This window comes from Guillardia theta (assembly GCF_000315625.1).
Source record: "Guillardia theta CCMP2712 unplaced genomic scaffold GUITHscaffold_138, whole genome shotgun sequence".
NCBI lineage: Eukaryota > Cryptophyceae > Pyrenomonadales > Geminigeraceae > Guillardia > Guillardia theta.
In genome coordinates this window covers 4,366-27,049 of record NW_005434536.1, presented here as the reverse complement: position 1 = coordinate 27,049, position 22,684 = coordinate 4,366, and the positions used below count along the sequence as shown (strand labels likewise).

General features: G+C 54.5%; 10 protein-coding genes across 10 annotated transcripts; 6 read left to right on the top strand and 4 right to left on the bottom strand.

Annotated features, from left to right (window-relative positions):
* Positions 1–3,004: 3,004 nt before the first annotated feature.
* On the bottom strand, positions 3,005–10,750 carry GUITHDRAFT_146916 (hypothetical protein; the record flags this gene model as incomplete). Its single annotated transcript, XM_005821725.1, has 11 exons — positions 3,005–3,023; positions 3,052–4,325; positions 4,457–4,780; positions 4,848–7,453; positions 7,503–7,619; positions 7,708–7,821; positions 8,280–8,310; positions 8,396–9,125; positions 9,168–9,217; positions 9,290–9,949; positions 10,091–10,750. 11 exons carry the CDS (start codon positions 10,748–10,750, stop codon positions 3,005–3,007), a joined length of 6,585 nt encoding a protein of 2,194 aa, XP_005821782.1.
* Positions 10,751–11,001: 251 nt separating this feature from the next.
* On the top strand, positions 11,002–11,550 carry GUITHDRAFT_118972 (hypothetical protein; the record flags this gene model as incomplete). Its single annotated transcript, XM_005821724.1, has 1 exon — positions 11,002–11,550. The coding sequence occupies one exon, from the start codon at positions 11,002–11,004 to the stop codon at positions 11,548–11,550; it is 549 nt and encodes a 182-aa protein (XP_005821781.1).
* Positions 11,551–11,580: 30 nt separating this feature from the next.
* GUITHDRAFT_146914 (hypothetical protein) lies at positions 11,581–12,144 on the bottom strand (the record flags this gene model as incomplete). Its single annotated transcript, XM_005821723.1, has 1 exon — positions 11,581–12,144. One exon carries the CDS (start codon positions 12,142–12,144, stop codon positions 11,581–11,583), a length of 564 nt encoding a protein of 187 aa, XP_005821780.1.
* A 363-nt stretch (positions 12,145–12,507) lies between these two features.
* Positions 12,508–14,399, top strand: GUITHDRAFT_146913 (hypothetical protein; the record flags this gene model as incomplete). The annotated part of the gene is made up of 2 exons (XM_005821722.1): positions 12,508–12,951; positions 12,981–14,399. 2 exons carry the CDS (start codon positions 12,508–12,510, stop codon positions 14,397–14,399), a joined length of 1,863 nt encoding a protein of 620 aa, XP_005821779.1.
* A 2,047-nt stretch (positions 14,400–16,446) lies between these two features.
* GUITHDRAFT_146912 (hypothetical protein) lies at positions 16,447–17,148 on the top strand (the record flags this gene model as incomplete). Its single annotated transcript, XM_005821721.1, has 1 exon — positions 16,447–17,148. One exon carries the CDS (start codon positions 16,447–16,449, stop codon positions 17,146–17,148), a length of 702 nt encoding a protein of 233 aa, XP_005821778.1.
* Positions 17,149–17,791: 643 nt separating this feature from the next.
* Positions 17,792–18,505, top strand: GUITHDRAFT_118968 (hypothetical protein; the record flags this gene model as incomplete). Its single annotated transcript, XM_005821720.1, has 1 exon — positions 17,792–18,505. One exon carries the CDS (start codon positions 17,792–17,794, stop codon positions 18,503–18,505), a length of 714 nt encoding a protein of 237 aa, XP_005821777.1.
* Position 18,506: 1 nt separating this feature from the next.
* GUITHDRAFT_118967 (hypothetical protein) lies at positions 18,507–19,229 on the bottom strand (the record flags this gene model as incomplete). Its single annotated transcript, XM_005821719.1, has 1 exon — positions 18,507–19,229. One exon carries the CDS (start codon positions 19,227–19,229, stop codon positions 18,507–18,509), a length of 723 nt encoding a protein of 240 aa, XP_005821776.1.
* A 131-nt stretch (positions 19,230–19,360) lies between these two features.
* GUITHDRAFT_146909 (hypothetical protein) lies at positions 19,361–20,601 on the top strand (the record flags this gene model as incomplete). Its single annotated transcript, XM_005821718.1, has 2 exons — positions 19,361–19,567; positions 19,636–20,601. The coding sequence occupies 2 exons, from the start codon at positions 19,361–19,363 to the stop codon at positions 20,599–20,601; spliced, it is 1,173 nt and encodes a 390-aa protein (XP_005821775.1).
* A 7-nt stretch (positions 20,602–20,608) lies between these two features.
* Positions 20,609–21,022, bottom strand: GUITHDRAFT_118965 (hypothetical protein; the record flags this gene model as incomplete). Its single annotated transcript, XM_005821717.1, has 1 exon — positions 20,609–21,022. The coding sequence occupies one exon, from the start codon at positions 21,020–21,022 to the stop codon at positions 20,609–20,611; it is 414 nt and encodes a 137-aa protein (XP_005821774.1).
* A 146-nt stretch (positions 21,023–21,168) lies between these two features.
* On the top strand, positions 21,169–21,375 carry GUITHDRAFT_118964 (hypothetical protein; the record flags this gene model as incomplete). Its single annotated transcript, XM_005821716.1, has 1 exon — positions 21,169–21,375. The coding sequence occupies one exon, from the start codon at positions 21,169–21,171 to the stop codon at positions 21,373–21,375; it is 207 nt and encodes a 68-aa protein (XP_005821773.1).
* Between the last annotated feature and the right edge of the window lie 1,309 nt (positions 21,376–22,684).

The window sequence follows — 22,684 nt, the reverse complement described above, 5'->3', positions numbered from 1 at the left end:
CCCGCGGGCTTCTACGAAGACACCAACGGGTCCTCCGCGTGCATCCCCTGCGACTTCGATACCTACCAGCCCATCACAGCCGCCACCCGAGCCGACCAGTGCCTCGCTTGCCCGGCCAACTCCATCACGTACAAGACCGCGGCGGAGTTCCAGTATGACTGCCGGTGCGTCCCAGGGTACGAGTACAGACTGCAGCCAGTAGCGTCGGGGGGCTACCACATGACCTGCACGGCCTGCCCACCTGGTAAATACAAGGATAGCACGCTGAACGATGCCTGCCGTCCCTGCGAGAGGGGGTCTTACACTCCCGAGAATGCTTCGCTGTACTGCGAATACTGCCCGCTCGGCACCTCCGGCATCGGCCAGGGGCAGGCATCCTGCCCCCCCTGCAAAGAAGGCTACTACGCATCGAACTCAATCGAGATTATTTCAGGCTGTGTCCCCTGCCCCTCCGGTATGACGACGCTCTTTACGGGAAGCCAGAGCACAGGGAGCTGCCGCTGCCTCCCGGGTAACACTCCGATCGACCCGCTGGTACCTCTGAAGGGCTGCCGGACCTGCTACCCTGGGCATTACAAACCCGGCGTCAGCAACCTCCCTTGCTCCTCCTGCGATTTCAACACGTACCAGCCCGAGTACGGGGCGGTGGATTCCACCAGCTGCCTGCCCTGCCCGAATCACTCCCTGTCCCTCTCTAGCACCGCGAACATCGAGGGTTGCATCTGTGAGTCAGGATATGAGAGGATCGGGGAGGACACATGCAGTCCTTGCAGTCCTGGAAGCTACAAACCCTCCCTGAGCAACGCGGAGGTATGCGTCTCGTGTTGGGTGGGCTACTTCTCCGAATTTCCCGCTTCCTCGTTCTGCAGCCCGTGCACAGCCGTCGGCCTCTACACTACAACAGCAAGCAGTGCCTCCAACTCGAGTGATATGTGTAAGTGTATCCCAGATTACGGTCTTGCTTCCAAGGCCAATGTTACGAAGACCTGCGTCCCCTGCGGCACGCTCTCCTTCAAGAAGGGACTGGGAGACCAACCCTGCCAGTCCTGCCCTCTCAGCGACAGCATCGCCAAGCACTACCTCGTCACCGACTACTCCTGCCTGGCCCGCTGCGACCCGGGCTACATCCTCGACGAGGACTACGACGCATGTCAGCCGGAATCCAAGCTCCTCTCCCCCGTCACTGACGATCTGATCATCACAAATGTTTCAGGTGATGGGTTTCATGATGCCATCACCGGGAGTATACTGCTCAAACATACCTCTGGGACATCAATCCCTGTTCTGTATCTTTCTAAGAGCATACCAGAGGTCGAATGCAAGGCGTGCTGCCTTTCCGAGATCCAGAGTGATACTTCTGAAGAACTCCTCCCCGCCTCCCTCTCCGTCACGTACCAGGCCTGCCCCAATGGGACCTGCGATTGTGAGCGGCTAGAGAAGGCATTTTACGAAAGGTACATCCCCTACGGGCAGGACACGTACGGCTTCATGGACCTCACCCCGGCCTACGGCGGGCTCTACCGCTTCTCCATCGACGCCGCCGCGCTGGAGCCCGTCGTGAACTGCACGCCCTGGGGTCAGGGGTGGCTGAACTGCAGCTTCTATATCGCGGCCATGTTCATCCAGGTAGACTCTACACTATCTACGACGTACCACACGGTCTACCACAGGGTGAGCTACAGCCGGGGCGTGTCGGCCTCGATGTCGGTGATCCAGAAGGTGCAGCCGGGGATGGTTTCCTACCTCTCTCTTTCACTGTACCGGTTCGCAGGCTCGAACCTATACGCCGCCCGCTTCGTCTTCGAGGGAGACGAGGAGCTCCTGGTAAGGGCCCAGGCCATGACCTACATCCTCCGCTACGGTGGCTGGAAGGGGTGGGATGTCATCGACGAGCAGAGGATCTGCGCAAGCCTGGCTCCACTCCCTTCGTGCTGGTCCGCGAGCCCAGCACTCCACGGCGCAGTCGTCATCGACCAGAACACGGCCGGGACGCACTGCGAGACGCTCTTCACCTGGCGCCCGGGCTGGCCCATGTACGTCGTCCTTCAAACACCCCACCTCTACCATGACTTCGACACAGCAAGGATCACCCTCCTGCTGGCTTCCAGGAAAGGTGGCTATGCCTTCACAGGGGTGGCCCTTACAGAGAAATTCCTGGAAACCTGCACGGCGAGCCTCGTCTCGGTGGACGAAAGGAAGCTACCCGCCGCCTTCCGCTTCGGGCTGAACAGCTCCTGGATACCTTACACATCAGGCATTGAATTCCCCTCCTTGTCCGAGTCGATACAGGACTCTCTGCTGTCGGTCAGGATAGGGGTCCCTGGGGTGACAAGGATTGAAATCGTCCTCATCCACGCCATCGGCGATCTCCTCCCGGGCCTGATCCGCGGGCTGATGGACCAGAGTAGGGTCTTCCTCACCCAAGGTACCAGCCACCTCGTCCTCTCAGATACATTCCAGAAGGCCTGCTTCAGAGACTACCCCATGTACTGCGTCACCCAGACGAGCACGATTGGTCTGGTCGACCTGCTCCGCCTCCCGGACTCCCCCTCGGCCTGCACCTCCCAGGCAACAACCTGGCTCTCCGATAATCTGCTTCTGTATACCTCCATCGCGTCTCGCTACGCGGAGGCAAGGTGTGGGGAGGCAGATCTTGCTAGTTATTCCTACTTCTGGATGCGAACCGCCTACCACTGGCCCCCGACCTTCTCAGACTGGCTCACTGCCAACCGGAGGGTCACCTCCTTCATCCACATCGCAATCCCCGCCGGGCAGGCCGCGGTCGTGAGGATGCCGTGAGTATACGAATATACGATTTATTTCTTCTTACTCACTGGCTCCTTGGGCGGTGGCGCGAACTTGGCGGGGGTGGCCTTCTTCGGGGCCTGGTACTGGAGCTCGGTCCTTGTAACCTTCCCGGCATCCCTGTCCTCCTTAGACTCATTCCGATCCTTCATCGCCCCCATCTCTCCCGGGACGCCGACCATACCACCCATATTCCCGTTCACACTCGCAAGGATGTCCTTATCCGCGTTGATGAGCGTATCCGACAGTTTAGCAGCGGTGGATGGTTTGATCGAGCCGATCTCGAAGAGCATCTTGAGGTCCTCGATGCTCTCGACGTCGATCTTAGGGGCGGGCTGGATGACGAAGTTGACCCTGTGTGGGTCTTCCTCCCCGTAGATGATGGAGTAGACATTCCCGGCCAAGGCTCGCAGATGCATGCAGAGCTGCTGCATCTCGGCCGAGAATATCCGCTGGTTCATGCCGGCCTCCTTGGTGAGCCCCAGGTTCCCGATCATCATCTTGGGCGGGATCTTGAACAGTTGGAAGACTGAGTTCGTCCACTGGTTGTAGAGAAGGGATATGTCCTCGACCGGGTTCAACTGGCCGAGCATCTGGCTGTCGTAGTTCTTCGGGAGAATGTGCAGGAGCGGGGGATGGTTGCCTGAATTCTCCAGGAACTCCTCCTCGATCTGCTCGGTGACCTTCCTTGCCTGCATACCCTCCTCCTCGGCGAGGCTGGCCAGGAAGAGGTTGTGCTCGGCCCGGACGGCGGGTAGCGTCAGTTGGGTGGCCAGGAAGTTCTCCCTGGGCTGGTCCGTCGGTATCTTGCTGTCCTTGAGCGAGCAGACGACGTGGGCCCTGGTGTTCCAGGCGTCGGCCATCGAGCGCCTCGCCCTCGCCTCGCGCAGGTCCCGGTACTCATGGATCAGGCCCGCCATCGGGCTGCTGACCGTTGCGTAGAAGCGGGAGTTGCCCGACACGTTGAAGGTCGGCTGCACGAACTCGTAGACGTAGACCTCGTTCTCCTTGACATTGCCGGTAAGCACCGTGATCTTGTAGCGGAGCATCTTGCTCTCGTCGCTCTCCCTGGGCGTGAACTTGGGGAGGTAGGTCTTCCTGCTCGCGGGCTCCTGTGCGTCGGGCTTGATGTTGTCTGCGCCGGAGCCTTCGTTTCCCTGTCCGTCCCTCCTCATCGGGTTGGCGACAACTGTCCAGCGGAAGCTGCCGAGCGGGAGGCACTCGGGCACGATGTCCCCGCTGGCGAGCCTGCGGAAGCGGACGGCCGCGAAGCCGCACACGAAGAAGCTCCGGATGCAGTGGGCAAGGAAGGGCTTGTAATACATATTCAAAAATTTCTTGAATCCAGGGATGCTGGGCTTCTTATCGACGACAACGTCTATGTCTCTTGAAAGGCACATCGCCTGTATCGTCGAAAAGGAAACATTGATGACGGGTTCGTAGCTTGCCATCTCCATCAGCTGCCAGAAGCTCTCCTCCTCATCGTGCCTCCTGAACTTCTCCTTCCTCATCATCGCATCCTGCGACATGCGCATGCGCTTGTAAGCCCCACCGTCCATCGATCTCGGGCAGGGCGCCCGCGCGGCTGTTATATCCCCTCCCCATCTCAGATCCCATCCCGCGTCATCCTCCTCTGGTATGTCTGCACGACATCCCAGGAGAAGGGAGACAGATCCGGGATGGGCTTGGTCAAACTCTGCCGAAGGATAGTGATGCCGATCTCGTTGCAACAGAAGTACACCAACCCAAAGACAAGGGTTGTGTAGAAGGCGAGCTGCTGCTCCCCGTTGGCGCTCGAGGAGAGAATGAAGGTCAGGGCGACGCCGCCCGCCATGAAGAGGGTGAGCAGACAGTGCCACACACTAAGATAAGTCTCCTGCGAATCCCTCTTCTTGAGTTCAGGGAAAACAAAGATGTAATACAGCATGAAGTATGCGATGGATGTAAGAAGGAAGCACAGGACGCCCCCCACGATCTGTGAATCGGTCATGCTCATCTTCTCTTTTCAATTCATCAATAAGTATTAATAAATAGACTCAAACGATCATAAACTTCATGTTCTTCCGAGCAATGTTGATCATGTAGTCACATATCCCCATCGTCTCGTCGAAGGAATGCATCATGAACTCGAGATTATCATTCACCACATCTCTTGAAAAGCTCTTCATACGCTCGCGGAAGTCAGTCCCGACCTTCATCTTGTTCATTTTCATGGTGTAACTCTGGACAAAGCAGACGACGACATCCTGAAGGTTAAGCGGGTCTCCCTTCTCCAGCTTCTTGCTCCGCAGGCTCCAGTAGTCCAGGTCCGAACCCATGAAGACCATGTCCGTCTGACACATGAAAAGGGTTTGCTTCAGCAACCTGTCGTCGACCTTGAGCTTGTCGAGGAAGTCATTGATCATGGCGGCATGCTTTTCAATCCTAGGATCATCCTTTGATGGCTTCTTCTTCTTCAAGGATGGCTCATTCGAAGTCTTTTGCTGCATGATCTGATTGGCGCTCTGCAGTAGCACCTCTGCGTTATTCGTCAATTCTTCGACATTTTCACGCGGGGCAGGCTCGTCGGATCCTTTTTCTTCAGTCTCCATCACTTCCTCTTCCTGCGGTAGGAAGATGATTTCAACCAGATCGCAGGGCACAATATCGTCCTTATGAATAAATGATTCTGTCTCAGGTACATCAGGGGCAGGAGTGTTTTTCGACGACGATTGCTCCGGGACCTTTGAAGGTGGCTGCTCCAAAACATTGGAAGTTGGCAATTTCGGAATCTTGAATGGCGACTGCTGCGGGATCTTGTCAGAGGGAGTTCCTGACTCCATCTCCTTGCGCTTATGGCTGTCTGGAAGTGGTGCCTTTTCAGATGGACCATCCGCGCCAAGGCAAAGGATGGCAAACTCATGCACCTTCTCTTCATCAAACTCCAGACGGATACAGCTGCCATCTCCAAACTCGAGGGAGGAATAGAATTGCTCGAAGATACCACGGATGCTGTCGTAGATACACCTCCCAATATTTTCACGGTCACACAGGGCAAGGGTAAGACGCAAAATGCTGATCAAATTATCATGATTCACCATGGTGGAGCTGGACAACTTCCTTATCAATGCGCTGATGGATCTGGTAAAGATGACATCGTTCTGTAGACTCTCCTCGGGAAGGACCCGGAGCTTACCGAGCTCTTCAAACTTTACCGCCTCCCTCATGATGTTGAAGACGGCGTCTGCATGGCTCCCGTAGGCGGTAAGGGCGGGTCGGTTGGCCTCATCCCGGATGTTAAACAGCATCGAATCCGACTTCCCAATAAGGAGCTTCAAATTCCCGACAATCGACATGCATGTCTCCTTGGTCTGAAACTGGCTGACAACCTTGTATGATTTCACGTCATGCGGAATCTTCCCATTCCTCACAAAATGCTCCTCCGGTACAAAGTTGACATCGACCTTGCCCTTCCGCATAATGATGCAACGACGCTGCTTGACGGCGGTGAAGATTTCATGCTGGAACTGTCTCCAGTCGACCACCCAGGTGCACATTTCCTTGGAGAGTAGGAATCGGAGTGGTATGGTCCAAGGAGTGCCGGGCATCTTGCAATTCTTGACATAGAGAAAAATCTCCACCCTCGGCTTCAAGTCGTCGAAGTGGAAGGTGGTGATGGCGCATATGCCCTGCACGAAGAAGGCGTACTTCTCCGTCGGAGTGAAGTAGTAGTAACCTGCAGGGATGTATTCGGTGAAGGGTAACAGGGAAAGGTAATCAGAGAGCTTCACGCAGCTCTGCATGCCCACATCTGACATCTGATTCTTCCGCATGTAAGAGATTGGAATCTTGGCGCACGCGTCCTCCATTCTCTTGTAGAAGACGCCCATTAGTCCGTTGACGGTGGTCCACACCGCCCTCTGCACTATGGTGCGGTATTCAGTAAGGTGCTTGTTGGCCTTGATTCCCGTCCCCCGGTAAATGCAAATAATATCGATAGAGCGGAGGAATTCCATCGCCCTCTCCTCCGCGATGCACACGCTGCCCCAAATAGAGGCAATTCCCTTCCGGCTCACGCAGCAGGTCTGGAAGGCATTGACCATGTGCCAGCTGCCTAGCATCATGATGCTCCTCACATCCACATCGGCCAACTGTGTGGTGCAGGTAAGCTCCTGCAGACAGGGGACGATATGACGACTGTAAATGGCACTCCCCTCCATGGAGTCGATCTTCCGGTTGCAGCCCAGGCTGAGGAGAAAGCAGAGGTAGCTGAAGAAGTCCATGTCACAGACTCGGAGGCACTCGAGCTGCTTAATCTTGGCCTCCGAGTGCTGCACGTCCTCCTCTCGCATCTGCTTCAGGGAGGAGATCAGACGGGCACAACACTTTGCCCCATCCTTGTCCATCAGCAGCTTCTGGTGAAGGCGGGCAATGATGGGGCCGGCGATACCCATGCAGCGATTGAAGTCAATCACAACGTAATCTTTATCTTTGAAGACTCCGTCAAACTCCAGACCATTCATGACATCAGAAAGAAACGAGCGTATTTCCTTGTTGTTCTTCGTGAAGAAATCGGACTGTTTTGAGCGCAAGCTCTTGTCGTTTGAGCACACATATTCCGTGACACCTTTATCTCTGAAAACGATGAATTCCTTCTTGCTTGTATTACCTGCATTGCATATCATATCAAATTTTCTCCCCATTCATCTATCTCTCACCTTCATTGTCCTTATCACTCCCTTCATCCTCCTCTGAGTGGTCCGCTGGGGGAGGGGGAGGGAGTGCCTCGCTGCTTCTCGCTTCAAATATGCGCTGATCTGAAAATAATGGGAGTCCTGATGACAATCACACATAGTAAGATAATTTATGAATCCAAGAAACAAGCAACAAGAAAGAAAAATCAAGAAAGGATCAACAATTAACCTGCACTCTCGTCGGGATATGTATCGAAGAAGTCACCGAAGCCGTCCGGATGGAAACTCATGTCCAGGTTCCCGTCGAGCTCGAGCTCGTGCTGTATATCACACCCCGTACCAGCTGCACCCTCTTCTTCCACACACCCTCTTTCCTCCGGCTGCCGCGGTCCTCCGCCGCAAGGCTCCACCCCGCTCCCCCCACCCTCGGCATAGCATGCATCACCCCTTATAATGCTGGCATAAGACATACCACTGGTCATACTAAAGCGCAGGCTCACCTCAGCGTAACACCCACCCGCCTTACCATCCGGAGCGCGTGGCAGCATCGGACGGCGCAATTCTGAAAATCCACTCACCGCCCTGCCCCCAATAAATACCGCGGAGAGTCAATTACCACCCCCATTTCCAGTCTCCCCCGATTGGGAAATTATGGGTGGGGGTAGGGGAAATAAAAAAAAAGTTCTTGAAAAGCCACGGCCCCGTGGCCTTTCCAAAAAAAAACAAATTTCAAAAAATTGATCGAAATTTAAAAAGATTTCAACACCCGAATAATTTCAGGTAAAACTCGAAATTTTTCACCTCTTCGATAAATTTTGAAGTTGTAAGCGACCTGCCAGTGTCAGTCAACACCGGATCGCGTCCGCTCCGGGTGGGTCAGTAACAAGTACAAGACAAGCGCGGCATGCGGGTATCACCTTGGAAGGATAGGAGTTGACAATCCTGACATCCTGCCTGCTTTCAGGACCCTGGACAACGACCTCTTCCATGTTCATACGGATCACCTTGTAAGCCTGTACCCCCATCTGCTCGTATATGATGTAAAGGAACTTCTGTATGTTGCGGAGGAGTTTTTGCGAGATGCGCTTACAGGTCGAGTATATCGACACCTCCACCCCAGGGGCCGAGAACATCATCGCCGCCGCAAACATGCTCACGGAAATGGTCTTGCCGAATCGACGGGGCGTGCTGACAAGGATCTCCTGCGCGAGGTGGTCCCATCCGTTGAGCTCCAAGATCCTCTGGTGATCACGGCTGAACTGGCCGTGCGGGTCTGTCTTCCAGAACACACGGGCACAGGCTCGGAGGAAATCGTTGTGAAACTCCCGCTGATGGTAAGAGCGGTTCCAACCCCTCTGGTCGATCGCCGAAAGCGCGTCGCGGCACATCTGCATTCGCTTGAAGCCATCCATGTCCCTTATGCCCTCCTCCCTCCTCTGCTCCACCCCCCTGACTGCCTGCATACGCAGCTGGAGGGGTGAGATGAGACGGGTCTGGCGCGCCTCCTCCTCCTGCCTCCTCCTCCTCTCCTCTCGCTCCTCCCGCTCGCGGGATATGAAGAGATTAAGGATGGTATCGTAGGCGATGGGCCACATCCCTAGTAGTGTGTTTTGAAGGTACGCTTTAATCACGACTGTTATACTTCCTCTCCACAAGGTAAGTACATACACAACACGCACACATAGTTACTTTGACTGCTTGATGCAATCCCTGAACTTGTCAAGATCATGTGCCACATGCTGGAAAGCGGATAGCTTCTCATCACAAAGTACCAGGTTAGCCCTGAGCATTACATTTTCAGCTTCGATTACCTTGTTCTGCTCTAAGCTCTGCCGGTACTTAGCACGGAGGAAATTGTTCATCTCGTCCGACTTCTTGATCACACTGTCGGTTACCTTCTGCAGCTTGTTGTACTCTTGGGTCACTTGCTCGAGTTTGCGCTTCAGTTCACGGCTCTCCTTGATCAGTTCCTCTTTCTCCTGCTCAATAGAATTGTCCTTGAGCTTATTTTTCATTCTCATGATGACATTCAGAGCATTGTCGAAAATTTCATCATCCTTCGAGGCAGATTCTGAAATAGCTTTCTGCTGCTTGTCCTTCTTGGCAGGCTCCTTGGGAGGCTCCTGCTGCTTGTCCTTCTTGGCAGGCTCCTTGGGAGGCTCCTGCTGCTTGTCCTTCTTGGCAGGCTCCTTGGGAGCTTCCTGCTGCTTGTCCTTCTTGGCAGGCTCCTTGGGAGGCTCCTGCTGCTTGTCCTTCTCAGCAAGCTCCTTGGGAGCTTCCTGCTGCTTGTCCTTCTCAGCAGGCTCCTTGGGAGGCTCCTGCTGCTTGTCCTTCTTGGCAGGCTCCTTGGGAGGCTCCTGCTGCTTGTCCTTCTTGGCAGGCTCCTTGGGAGCTTCCTGCTGCTTGTCCTTTTCAGCGGGCTCCTTGGGAGCTTCCTGCTGCTTGTCCTGTTCCTTCAGCTTGTTCTGTTTCTGTACCAATGCAGAGAAAATATCACTTCCTTCGTCACCATCCTCTTCATCATCATCATCATCATCATCATCATCATCATCTTCCGATGAGGAAGGTATGAGCTCCGGATTCTCCTTAACCAAGTCAAGCGCAGGTTTCACCGTTCGCTTAGGTATGTCCTTGACAAAAACGTCGTTGTGTTTGCGAAAGACGAGGGTATCGACCAGAACATCGGAGTGTGACTTCATACACTGCTTCACGATATTGATAAGTACAGCATTACAACAGTCGTCAAGCTGGTTGGCATGCGGGCTGCACAAAGAGAAACCGAAGAATTTCTTGATCTCAGTAGGATACTTCAGACTCTCCACGCTGAATGATTTGTCCTTCCTGGTGAGAGTCCGAGTCACCAATGCCATAGAACAGCCCTTGTGTGCCCTGTCCCCGTCCAATCCGCACAGTATACAACGGGCTTGGAATTCCTTCTCTTTGTATTTTTCAGGGCACTGAAGTTTTTGAATGTTGTGCTTGAGGGTGAAAGCAGCAGGTGGAACCATGTCAAAGCAGGGAAAGCATTTCTCAGTGATCGGACTCTTCTTCACAAAGAATACATGATTGTGCTGCTTACTCTCTTCAGACGATGTCACAGTCTTGAACCAGTCCTTGAATTCCCACCCATAGCTAACATCAAAGGTCTCATCGTACTGACTCTGCTCGAATGCAGTGAACATGACACCCTGCGACTCGAAGACATCCGGCATCTTAGTCCGCACACGGTGAGTAGGAGCGGCCTTTCCCTTGGATTGGCCCTTCGACGACATAGCGTGGCAATCGGTCGTGGTTTTTGCCTCCGGCGGCAAAGGCTGGGATCAAATAGAGGGGTGGAGCCCACCCCGACGTTTTTTTTTTCATTTGAAGGGAAAAGGGTGGGTGGTAAGATCTTTTGTAAAAAAAAACGCCCCCCTCACGAGACCCACCCTTGAAAAAAAAGGAATAACCCCACCCCACCTTGAATAGAAAAAAAAACTTCACCAAAATCTCAGAATGATCAGCCTGAAACAAACTCACTCACATGATGCAAGAAGACAAGGAAAAGGATCTCTTCCAGCGCTTCATCGAGCTGTTCCTGGAAGGGGAGAACCTGAGAGACATGATGGTCTACATGTGTAACACTTGCACCTCGGACGTTCAAGACCCGATCACCCACACTATCTGCATTTTCCTATCTACCCCAATCAGGATCAGCATCACCAAGATTGGCCTGGCTCCATTTCAAGGTTTCAACACGGCGATATTCCCCTTCTTCTGCATGCGGGAAGAGCAGAAGATCCTGCTTCTTGAAATCCTCCAATTTATGCAGGAGAACAGCAGGGCGACGCTTTCAACGCAGATGGGCGGGGGCGGGATGGCAACGCTGAAGCCCGACGGGCAACGCATCTACCTCGACACATCCGAAGTCATCTTCCAGTTCTTCCAGGCCACCAAGGAGTCCGAGAGGACGGGGATGAAAGCACATGTCAGGGACAAGGTCTGCAACATCATCCTTCAAAGGGTATGCAGCGCAGTTCATATCCCCCGGCGGACGCTGAACGAGATCATGGAGAGGGCAAGGGAATTGTGAATCATTAAACGCTGTTTTATTCTTTTCACGTCACTCATCATCGTCATCCGACTCACGTCCACGCTTCGATGGCCTTCCAAGCTGCTTCCTCAGCACCTCAATCTCAAGCCTCTTCTTCTCGTTCTCGAGCTCAGCAGCCTCCTCATTGAGCTTGTACATCGCCAGCTTGTGACGAAACTCACAAGACTGAGAAACTTGGGGAAGGTACTTTTCCTGTGACTTGTGCCCATATATCATCAAGAAGTGGATCCAACCATCATTCTCCTTGATCTTCTCGGCGTCTTGAACATCCTTCTCCACTTGTTTGTTGATGAAGGTGACATCACTTTCGTTCAACAACCGAAACAGGGCATCCCAGATCACTCTGGCAGACACGTACAAGACATCATTATCATGCATCTCATACACAAAGTCATCAGACTTTTCCGTCTCAATGATCTGCACAGTGAAGTCCACCAAGAACTCATCCAACCTCTTGATGTTCCTAGAGCTTGGATCGATATGCTTCTTCAGCACATCATCGAGGTTGTATAGGGTGGGCCTCTGCAAAAGAACGTCACCGTCAGACTTTGGCAACCAAAAGGAGCGTGGCATCCTCTTGTTGTGTTGGGCCGCCGAGCCACTCTCCGTTTTATACAACCCCGCTCCTACCCCACCTCCGCCAACGAAGCGGATCATTTATCACCACCCTCACCCGTTAAATTACCTGGCACTACCCCGTGAAACCACCCACCCACCCCTCTTTATCCCAATTTCCGCATTTAGGAAAAAAAAGAGGACTCGACCACCCACCCCTTGCAGAGGGGGTTTAGATTTAAATTAAATATACCCCCTGTCTGTACCTAATTACCACGGGTAATAAATACCACCCACCCCAATTAAAGCCATCCACGAACCTCCCGGTCCCCCCAATAAAAGCGGGGTGGGGGGAATTTCGCGCACCCCCAGCTTTCCCCCATGTGTGCCGCCACGCTGCCACACAATCAATGGATCGTGCGCTATTCGCAGGTCGCGGCCTACGGCCACTGCGCCCTCCACTCGTACAACAGATCCCAGTTCCCCCTCCCCTCGTCCATCACCGGCGTGCAGGAATTCACCGTCGGACCGGTCACCGCCTTCGCCGCTCGCACCGCCGCCGGTGACATCGTCATTTCCTTCGGCATCGACGAGGAGGAGGAGCGCAGCATGCTTCAGCGCGGGGGACTGACCCAGCTCGGTTCCGTCTCGCCCAAGTGGAGTGACAAGAGCATCAACGTCAAGGTCCACACCCCCGTCGCGGAGCTGGCCCGCACCTTCATCGAATCGCCGGCGCTCGGCGAGCTCTCCTCCTTCCTCCGCGCGCAGCCTGCCGGTACCGTTGCCTTCACGGGATTCTCCTTCGCGTGCAACGTCGCCGAGCTGGTCCATTTGTCTACTGCAGATTCGGGGAGATTGGCCGCGAGCTCACCTGCATCTTCTTCGGCCAACCCTCTATCGGCACGATGATGTACGAGAGCGTTCGCGTCATTCACCTGCACAGGCATTCGGACCTCCCGATTGAGAAGTCGATCAGCTTCTACCGTCACGATGACAACATCGGCATACTCTTCACGGGGAAGGTACGCGGAATCTTCTACCCCGACTTTGATGGCGAAAGCACTGGTATCATCCGGAGGTCCATCAACTTTGACGGAAAGGTGCATGGCTACCCCCAGCACATCATCTCCACCGAAAGCAAGGAGGACATCCTTGGGGGGCACGACGCGGCCAAGTATCACGAGTGCATCTGTCAGATGGAGGCTTTGGGAGATGACCAGGTCGAGAATATCCCATACGAGAACAAGTACAACGCATGCTTCCAATCTGCCACCACCCTCGCACAGAAGATCAGTGAGAAGCACCTGCTCAGCCCCAAGCCGTTTGTCGAGCGCGTCTTCCCCATCCGCGAACCGACAGAGTATTTCCTGGCCATCATGCACGGCAACAAGTGCATAGACGACGGGATCAGCGACGGAGAGACGAAGGATGTCATTCGCAGGGCAGTCCCACAGGACCTTACCAAGCCTTTCATGGGACTCGAGAACATCTCGCTGATGAAGAAATTCATCGACCATGTCGTATTCCTCATCGAGCGCAGCATGAAGAAGGAATCTCTCCCCTTCCCAAGCACTGTCCACAACGTTCGCGACCTTCCGGAGTCGGACATCATCGCCATCTGCACCGCCATCGCCATCACGCAGGACGATCACATATTGAACTCCATCTTGTATCTGCATGTCTTTGATATCCGCCGCAAGGCCTGCGCCATAATGGCCCATCTCCGCCTGATCGTCGATGTATGCAAGATTGCCATCAACTGGAAGGTCGAGTGCATTTGGAACCCCCACTTCCAGTTCGTCACCGACCTCGACAAGTACCTGACTTCTTTCTCCGAGTGGCAAGATGACATCAAGTACAAGCTCGACGACTTCAAGGCAGACAAGGATTTCTGGGAACAGCTCAAGCTTTACTCTGACGATGTCCGCTGCCGCTACTACTTCTTCCTCTCACAGGAGGTCTTGAGAACCGCCAGCAATTACCAGTTGCCCATCTGCGTGCGCAACCCCCTCCTGTTTGCCGAGTCGGAGATCGCAATGGAGGCGCTGCCAGCCCCGCCCGCCTCCTCCGTCGAGCCGAAGATGCGCGAGAATCCATTCATCTTCACCCCGAAGGACCTTCTCAAGCAGGAGACATTCTGGGATGACATGAAGAACTACGCGCACGAGAACAGCATCGATTACAGGTCGATACACATGCTCCGCCTCCTCTGCCGCTACATGGACAAGCACAATGTCGACATCTTCGTCTACCTACCCCCTAGCGGTAAGTAAGATCGAGTTAGTTTGGAGAGGGTGCAGGCGAGACCGGATGGCTGCTGTGTTGCTTCCTCCCTTCTTGCCAGCGCGTGGACGGAGACCATTTGCGACGCGGGCACCTATCACACGCGTGATGCCAGTCCACCGCTGATGGCTCGTCTATATAAAGAAAACCCGCATATATTCAATAAATGGATAAAATGCATATCATCTACTCCCTCCTCATTCTGATCATGATATTACCAGAAAGTAGATGTCAATGTCCGGTTAACTATATCCAATGTGGAACCGGTTCCTCGTACACCTGCTGTCAAAGTTCACAAAAGTGTGATCCAATTTTGATTCGATGTTATTCAAGTTGTGATATAGTAACAGGTTACTCGGCTTGCGGAACAACTCTATGTTGTCCAAATCAATATACTACATGTGTTAGCAATCAATGTACGCCTATTTCTTGTGCAACAGGAACTACATTGAATTCTGCTACAGGACAATGTGTTTCGTCTGTAAGCTGTGGAGCAGGAACCACATTGGATTCAAATTCAGGAAAATGTATCTCGTCAATAAGCTATGGCCCAGGGACGTACTCCACTGGAAGTGCCTGTAATGCTACTATCCAGAGCTGTGGAGCAGGTACTGCTTTATCAGGTACAACCTGTGAGTCTGCCATCCAGAGCTGTGGATCAGGTACTTCTTTATCAGGGACAACCTGTGAGTCTGCAATCCAGAGCTGTGGAGAAGGAACCACATTGGATTCTTCTACAGCAGAATGTGTTTCATCAATAAGCTATGGTCCAGGGACGTACTCTACTGGAAGCGCCTGTAATGCTACTATCCAGAGCTGCGGAGCAGGTACTGCTTTATTAGGAACAACCTGTGAGTCTGCAATCCAGAGCTGTGGAGAAGGAACCACATTGGATTCAAATTCAGGAGAATGTATCTCATCAATAAGCTATGGTCCAGGGACGTACTCTACTGGAAGCGCCTGTAATGCTACGATCCAGAGCTGTGGAGAAGGAACCACATTGGATTCTTCTACAGCAGAATGTGTTTCATCAATAAGCTATGGTCCAGGGACGTACTCTACTGGAAGTGCCTGTAATGCTACTATCCAGAGCTGCGGAGCAGGTACTGCTTTATTAGGAACAACCTGTGAGTCTGCAATCCAGAGCTGTGGAGAAGGAACCACATTGGATTCTTCTACAGCAGAATGTGTTTCATCAATAAGCTATGGTCCAGGGACGTACTCTACTGGAAGTGCCTGTAATGCTACGATCCAGAGCTGCGGAGCAGGTACTGCTTTATTAGGAACAACCTGTGAGTCTGCAATCCAGAGCTGTGGAGAAGGAACCACATTGGATTCTACTACAGGAGAATGTGTTGGAAGTGCCTGTAATGCTACTATCGAGAGCTGCGGAGCAGGTACTGCTTTATTAGGAAAGACTTGTGAGTCTGTCATCCAGAGCTGCGGAAAAGGTACCACTTTAAACGGCAAGACATGTAACCCTGACATAGAATCATGCGGTCCTGGTACAAACTTGAGCAATAAGACATGCAGCAGAACATATAGATGCTCACTATGCAGTGGGTGGACAAATGCATCGGATTGCAACGATACATTTCCTGGGGTGTGCGATATGAATTCGAATCAAACGGTCGCACCGATCAATATACGATATGTTCAATCAATCAGTGCGCAACATACTGGAACAAATGCTTTCTGTGTTACCAGCACCATACTGTTTTCCGTAATTATTGGCATCTTTCTGCTTGTTATCTGTTGTAAATCTGAGCCAACAAAAAACAATCTACACGCCGCATTCCCAAATCAATTTGAGACGAAAGCCGTAAGACTTATGATTCCAGCTCAATATACTTAATTAACAATATCTGCAACATCATTATCCAGAGCGTGTGCAGCGTCGTCCACATCCCGAGCGCACGCTCAACGAGATGATGGAGAGGGTGCAGGCGAGACCAAGTGGCTGCCGTGTTTAGTTATCGCATACTCGGGGATATAATTAGGCGAGACCAGAGACGGTAAGTTCATAAAAAGCGGGACATGATCTACCTCCTCCACCGCCTCTTCGAGGACAAGAGGCTGACCTGCGTCCTCCTGATGACCTGGATGGTGATGGTGCTGGCGATCTTCTCCGAGCTCGGGGTGACGGACTCGAACTTCATGACGCTTGGGCCGGGTGAGCACTCCAAGATCATGGGCGTGGAGATCAACAGCTGGTACAAGTGGAACTGCGTCGCCGTCTTCACCTTCGTCTCGACCTCCATTAACGACTTTGTCGGTGACGCTATCTCCCCTTGGATCCAGAACACCATCCAGGACCACAAAACCAAGTTCCTCCCCTACTCGAAATTTACCTGCATCATGATCACGCAGATCTGGGCGCTGTACTGCTGCGTCATGAACGTCTTCGCGCTCTTCGTCATGCTCTCCCAGGTCGACTTCCTCATCATCCGCATCTGCGCCGACCTCATCGTCAACGTCTACACCAGCCTGAGGTTCATGAAGGGCAAGGTCGTCGATCCCGAGCGCTACGCCGCCTGGATCAGGTCCGAGGGACCGGGGCACACGCAGGCCCACTGCTGCCACACCCCCGAGCCCGGCATCCTCCTCCCCTCCGTCGCCGTGAGACAGGAGCACGACGAGAAAGCTGCCGAAGACAAGCATGCCAACGAGACCGAAGAGCCCGAGAGGAGGGGGAAGAGCATGGACCGCCTGTTGGTTGATATTCACAAGCACCCTTAGCGGTACATTCCGTTTTGGTAGTCCCGGAAAGTCGAAGCCACGTCTTGAAGGTCCGAGCGGATGACACCAAGTTGGGCGAATAGAAGTCTATCATCGGAGTTGATCGAACCCGACACAGTGAGAATATGCTTAATGTCATCTTTCATCTTGACGATCCCATCTACAGCCATTTTCAACGAGTTATACTCGTGCTCCAGTCTGTACACACGGTCCTGTATATCCTTTGATGGTTCTGCATCGCCCGCGTTGCTTTGAGCGTGCTGCTCCTTTGCGCAAAGATCCACAAATTCAAGTATTTTCTTCAGGTTATCCAAGTTTTGATCAACGCGCTCCACCGCAACAAAGATTTCTTCTAGCTTTTCATTGAGTGGTATATGATGCTGCTTATTAAATTCGTTTATCTTATGTTGCATTTGATTGAAAAAATCAAGTACAGGATTCACCGCATCCAAGCGGGTCTGGTGTGATTGAATGATTTGATTCATATAATCTAACTTTTCTTCAAGGTTTTGCAACCGCAGATTCGTATCATCCATCACACCCGTAGTACCTTGCCGATTCCTTGTTTTAATAACCTTAAATGGATTCTCCCAACAGAGCCTCTGTGTCTATATACATAAGATGGGAGAGCGAGCGCACCAAAATGAAACCGAACTTCAGCATCGGTGAGGAGGACGGGGAGGAGGCGACGAAGCCCCCACCAGAGTCAAGCGGCGACAACCCCATGCGCAAGAGCCCGATCCAGTGTGTCTTCGTCTTCCGGCGGCCGGTGATGCTATCCGACCGGATCATCAAGCTCATGACGGGCCCCTTTGCACACGTGGACCTGTACGTGCATCGGGAAGAGAAGCCCAACGACAGCCCGAGCCTCACCACTTTCATGGGCGAGCACTTCAGCATGTCGGTGAACATGCGAAAGTCCTACAACAGTCGGGACTATGAGGGACTGCACCTTCGCCTCGATCCAGTAGAAAGCACGAAGCTCTTCGATTACGCCATCGACCTGGTGGAGCGCCGCGTGCCGTACAACCTCGCCGATCTGCTGTACCAACCGCTGAAGACCGTCCTCCCGGACAGCGGATTCTTCGAGGACGTCCCCAACGAAAGCTCTCTTCAGGTCAAGAAGGTCTTCTGCTCCCAGGCCTTTGTCCTCGCCCTGCGCAACAGCCTGCACAACGACGAACTCGCCGGGGCGCTCATTGACGAGAGCCCAATCCAGCGGAAGAAGCTGCTCTGGAGGCTGATCAGCGAGAACAGCCGGCTCTGCACTCCCAGCGACCTCTACCACATCATCAGGCCTCACTGCAGGAGGGTGGACATGGACCGGCTCCGGCACGGCCATTTGTCTTACACATAATCTATGAAATACCTACGGAGTGGCTCCTAGACTCCTTCAATATAGACAGCTTTACATGGGCTACGGAGCAGCGGAAGATGCTGTACCACCTCTGCACGAGGGCGTCGTCATCCTGGAAGAGCCTGCAAAGCTGGTCGACTTCGTCGGTGTCCTGTCTCCCGACCCATACCCGCACCTGGTTCTTGACGATGTGCTCGATCTTGCAGCAGAACCACAGATAGAGGATAAAGGGGGAGAACTTCTGGTGAACCACAATCGAGAATGAATCCTTCCCCTGCCTTCCCACCTCCACGCACATGTCCGACCTGGCTCCCGAGATGCTGCAGATGAACCACCCATTCTTCCGTCGTACGGGGGGTGCGGAGCTCGTCATCACCTCCAGGCAGAGACGGTACAGCTTCTCCTTCCCCTGTGTCTGCAGCGTCTCCACCATGGCCTGCACAGACTTGATGTCTCCCATCACCTGCTGCACCCCCGCGTGAACCTTGATCGCCCAGACATCGGCGTTCTCCTTGCATTGAGAGAAGTACCGCTTGTACTGGTTGTCGTCCCCGATGACCTCAAAGGCCTTGTTGCAGCAGTAATCCTTGAAGTTCTCATATGTGCTGAAGCATGAGGTAGACTCACAAATCTCCTCCTCCACCGCCACATCCTTCGTCGCACACACGATGCCGCGCAGCTCTGATACAAAATCCGACACACTCATCTGAGGCCGGCCCGGCATTGCTTGCCCCTACGCTTGCCGTTGAGCCCCGCGACCGTTTTTTTTTTAAAAAAAAGAATTCAAATCCCCCTCCGGACCCTTTTTTAAAAACAGGGCCGCCACTGGCCATTCCCACGCACCACCTACCACGCATGGCCACCACGCCGCAGCTCGCCCCCTGGCTCATCAAGTCGCTCAACGAGGACACCATATTCGTCAAGCTTGCAAGAAAGGCAGAATGCAGCGAGGATGAGGACGACTTCGACGGGATCCTGTCCCCGCTGCCGACCAAGGTTGATCTGCAGGTGCCAAATACCCCAGTGAAGAAAAGGAAGACCTTCACGCCGATCCACTCGCCGGTAGAATCCGACGCCGAATCCTCCTCCCTATCCGACTCGGACTTCTCCTTGAATGAATAAAAAAAAAGGGATCCATCCATCACTTAGCACACCCCCGCACCACGCACGGCAAAACAACATCGATGTCCCTCTCAGGGAAGTACGACCACGTCCTGATCCACAGCATCATCGACCCGGCGTCGCTGCCCGCCTTCACCGACTTCCTCATCGAGATGAGCAACTACATCGTCGCCCCGAAAAACGAGCACAGCGACGCGGTGCAGAGGGCGGCGTTCTACGGCTTCGGTGACATCCATTTCCGCGTCTCAGTCTTCCGCCTCCTGCAAGCATGCTTCATGGCCGAGTGGTACTGGTCCTCCGAGGTAGTGCCACACCGCTGGGAGATGCTTGTCCACATCCCCACAAGGCACAACATCACGGCCGCCCAGCTCGAGCGCTTCTGCTCCTTCTGCCGCAACGGGATCAGCTGCGACGTCATCGAGCGCGGCATCAACAACGGGCTCGTCGTCTTCCTCGACCGCATCGACAAGGGCAAGAACCACGCGGGCTGGATGCGGCACCGCCTGCGCATCGCCTGCGACCGGCACAGGGAGCGGATGCGGATGCAAGAGGAGCGGGACAGGATACGGAGCGAGACGGGCATGGAATTCACCACCAGCAACATGCTCTACTTCTATCACGAGTGGCAGAACACCCGCATCGACATGCAGGCCCTCCGCGAGACGATCGAGGAGCTCAACAACAGGAACATCCAGATGACCCGCAGGGTGCACGAGAACGCCAGCTTCATAAACACCCTCTGCACCTCGGTGATGAACATCGCGGAGTCCATGCGGGCGGAGCTCAACGGCGAGGCGCTCGACGCCTTACAGGAGCACCTGACCCGCATCCAGGACATGAGCCGGCAGGCCAACAGCCTCTCCAATAACCTGCGCACGAGCTCTGTCCTCTACCGGTCGAGGACGGGCAACACCCTCGACGACCTGCTCATCGTCGTCGGGTCGGACGAGGATGACGGAATGGTCATCCAATAAAGGATCATTAAAGAACGGAAGACCGCGGCTTCCTGATGCAGATCAGCAGGTTCTTGTACACCCGCGGACTCTGCTCCGACAGCGTCAGGAGGTAGTCCTGTTGGTACCGCTGATCGAACCTCGCGTCGTTGCTATCCAGCATCCGCCACGCCACGAACGTCCAGTCCTGACCCCGCATCCATCGGTGGCACACGCGGCAGAACACCCGGAACACACTCCTCACGCACTGGACGTGCTGGACCGCCGCATTCCCCCCCTTGTACACCATGGGGGAGACGATCCTCAGACCCTCCGGCCCGTACGTCAGGCGCTCTTCCGAGAGGGGGCCAAAGGAATGCCCCTGCATCGCGAGCTCGTCCTCTCTCTGCAGCAGGTCCAAGAAGTCATGGATCAGGCGGTTGTACCCCCACGGGCACTCCATCGCAGTATCCAGCCTACTCTGCATATGCTGCATACTTTACCGTCCCCCTCCCATGCACTCCCCAAATACACGGATGGAACGAAGCATTACACACAATCCATTTATTTACGATCCAGGCAATGGCACAAACAAACAAAACAAAACAAATGGCCCCGGGGTCATCCAGGAACGGGAAACACACGACCGCAGCCAGGCGCTTCCTCCTCGGCTTCATCCTCGCCATCTTCTCCCTGCAGATCTTCGCCATCTTCCTCTCCATCCAGATCTCCAAGGCCCTCCGCAACGTCCACCTCCCCCGCCTCCTCCCCGAGGACATCGGCCTCCTCGTCGCTTCCAAGGCATACACCCACTAAGCTCACAACGTCGCAGTCTCCGCAGGGAAACGCACGAAGCCGTGCCGGATCTTGTACGCTAGATCCATCAGGTCCTTCCCGGCCAATCTCCGGACACTTAGCCTCCTGGCGGGCCTCCAGGGGGTCTGAGGCGGGGCTGAAGGCTGCAGTCGCTCTACTGACGGGCCCGGCCGGCAGGATCCGTCGAGAAACAGGGGGGTCAAGGGAGGTTTTCTTCCCCCTGGGAGAAATGTCCTATGGGTTTTTGGATCTGCGATATAAAAAAGTCTTGTCTCGGTCACGTGATGTGTCACGTGACCGGTCAGGTGAGCCTGTCAGCCGGGTCACGGCCCCTGTCAGCCGGCTGACATGTCACGGGCCTGCTGACACGGTCCGCTGACCGGTCACGGCCGCCCGGAGAGATCAGGCCCCCGGCCAATCTCCGGACACTTAGCCTCCTGGCGGGCCTCCAGGGGGTCTGAGGCGGGGCTGAAGGCTGCAGTCGCTCTACTGACGGGCCCGGCCGGCAGGATCCGTCGAGAAACAGGGGGGTCAAGGGAGGTTTTCTTCCCCCTGGGAGAAATGTCCTATGGGTTTTTGGATCTGCGATATAAAAAAGTCTTGTCTCGGTCACGTGATGTGTCACGTGACCGGTCAGGTGAGCCTGTCAGCCGGGTCACGGCCCCTGTCAGCCGGCTGACATGTCACGGGCCTGCTGACACGGTCCGCTGACCGGTCACGGCCGCCCGGAGAGATCAGGCCCCCGGCCAATCTCCGGACACTTAGCCTCCTGGCGGGCCTCCAGGGGGTCTGAGGCGGGGCTGAAGGCTGCAGTCGGTCTACTGACGGGCCCGGCCGGCAGGATCCGTCGAGAAACAGGGGGGTCAAGGGAGGTTTTCTTCCCCCTGGGAGAAATGTCCTATGGGTTTTTGGATCTGCGATATAAAAAAGTCTTGTCTCGGTCACGTGATGTGTCACGTGACCGGTCAGGTGAGCCTGTCAGCCGGGTCACGGCCCCTGTCAGCCGGCTGACATGTCACGGGCCTGCTGACACGGTCCGCTGACCGGTCACGGCCGCCCGGAGAGATCAGGCCCCCGGCCAATCTCCGGACACTTAGCCTCCTGGCGGGCCTCCAGGGGGTCTGAGGCGGGCTTGAAGGCTGCAGTCGGTCTACTGACGGGCCCGGCGGGCAGGATCCGTCGAGAAACAGGGGGGTCAAGAGAGGGTTTCTGCCCCTGGGAGAAATGTCATATGGGATTTTGGATCTGCGATATAATAAAGTCTTGTATCGGTCACTAGATATGTCACGTGACCGGTCAGGTGAGCCTG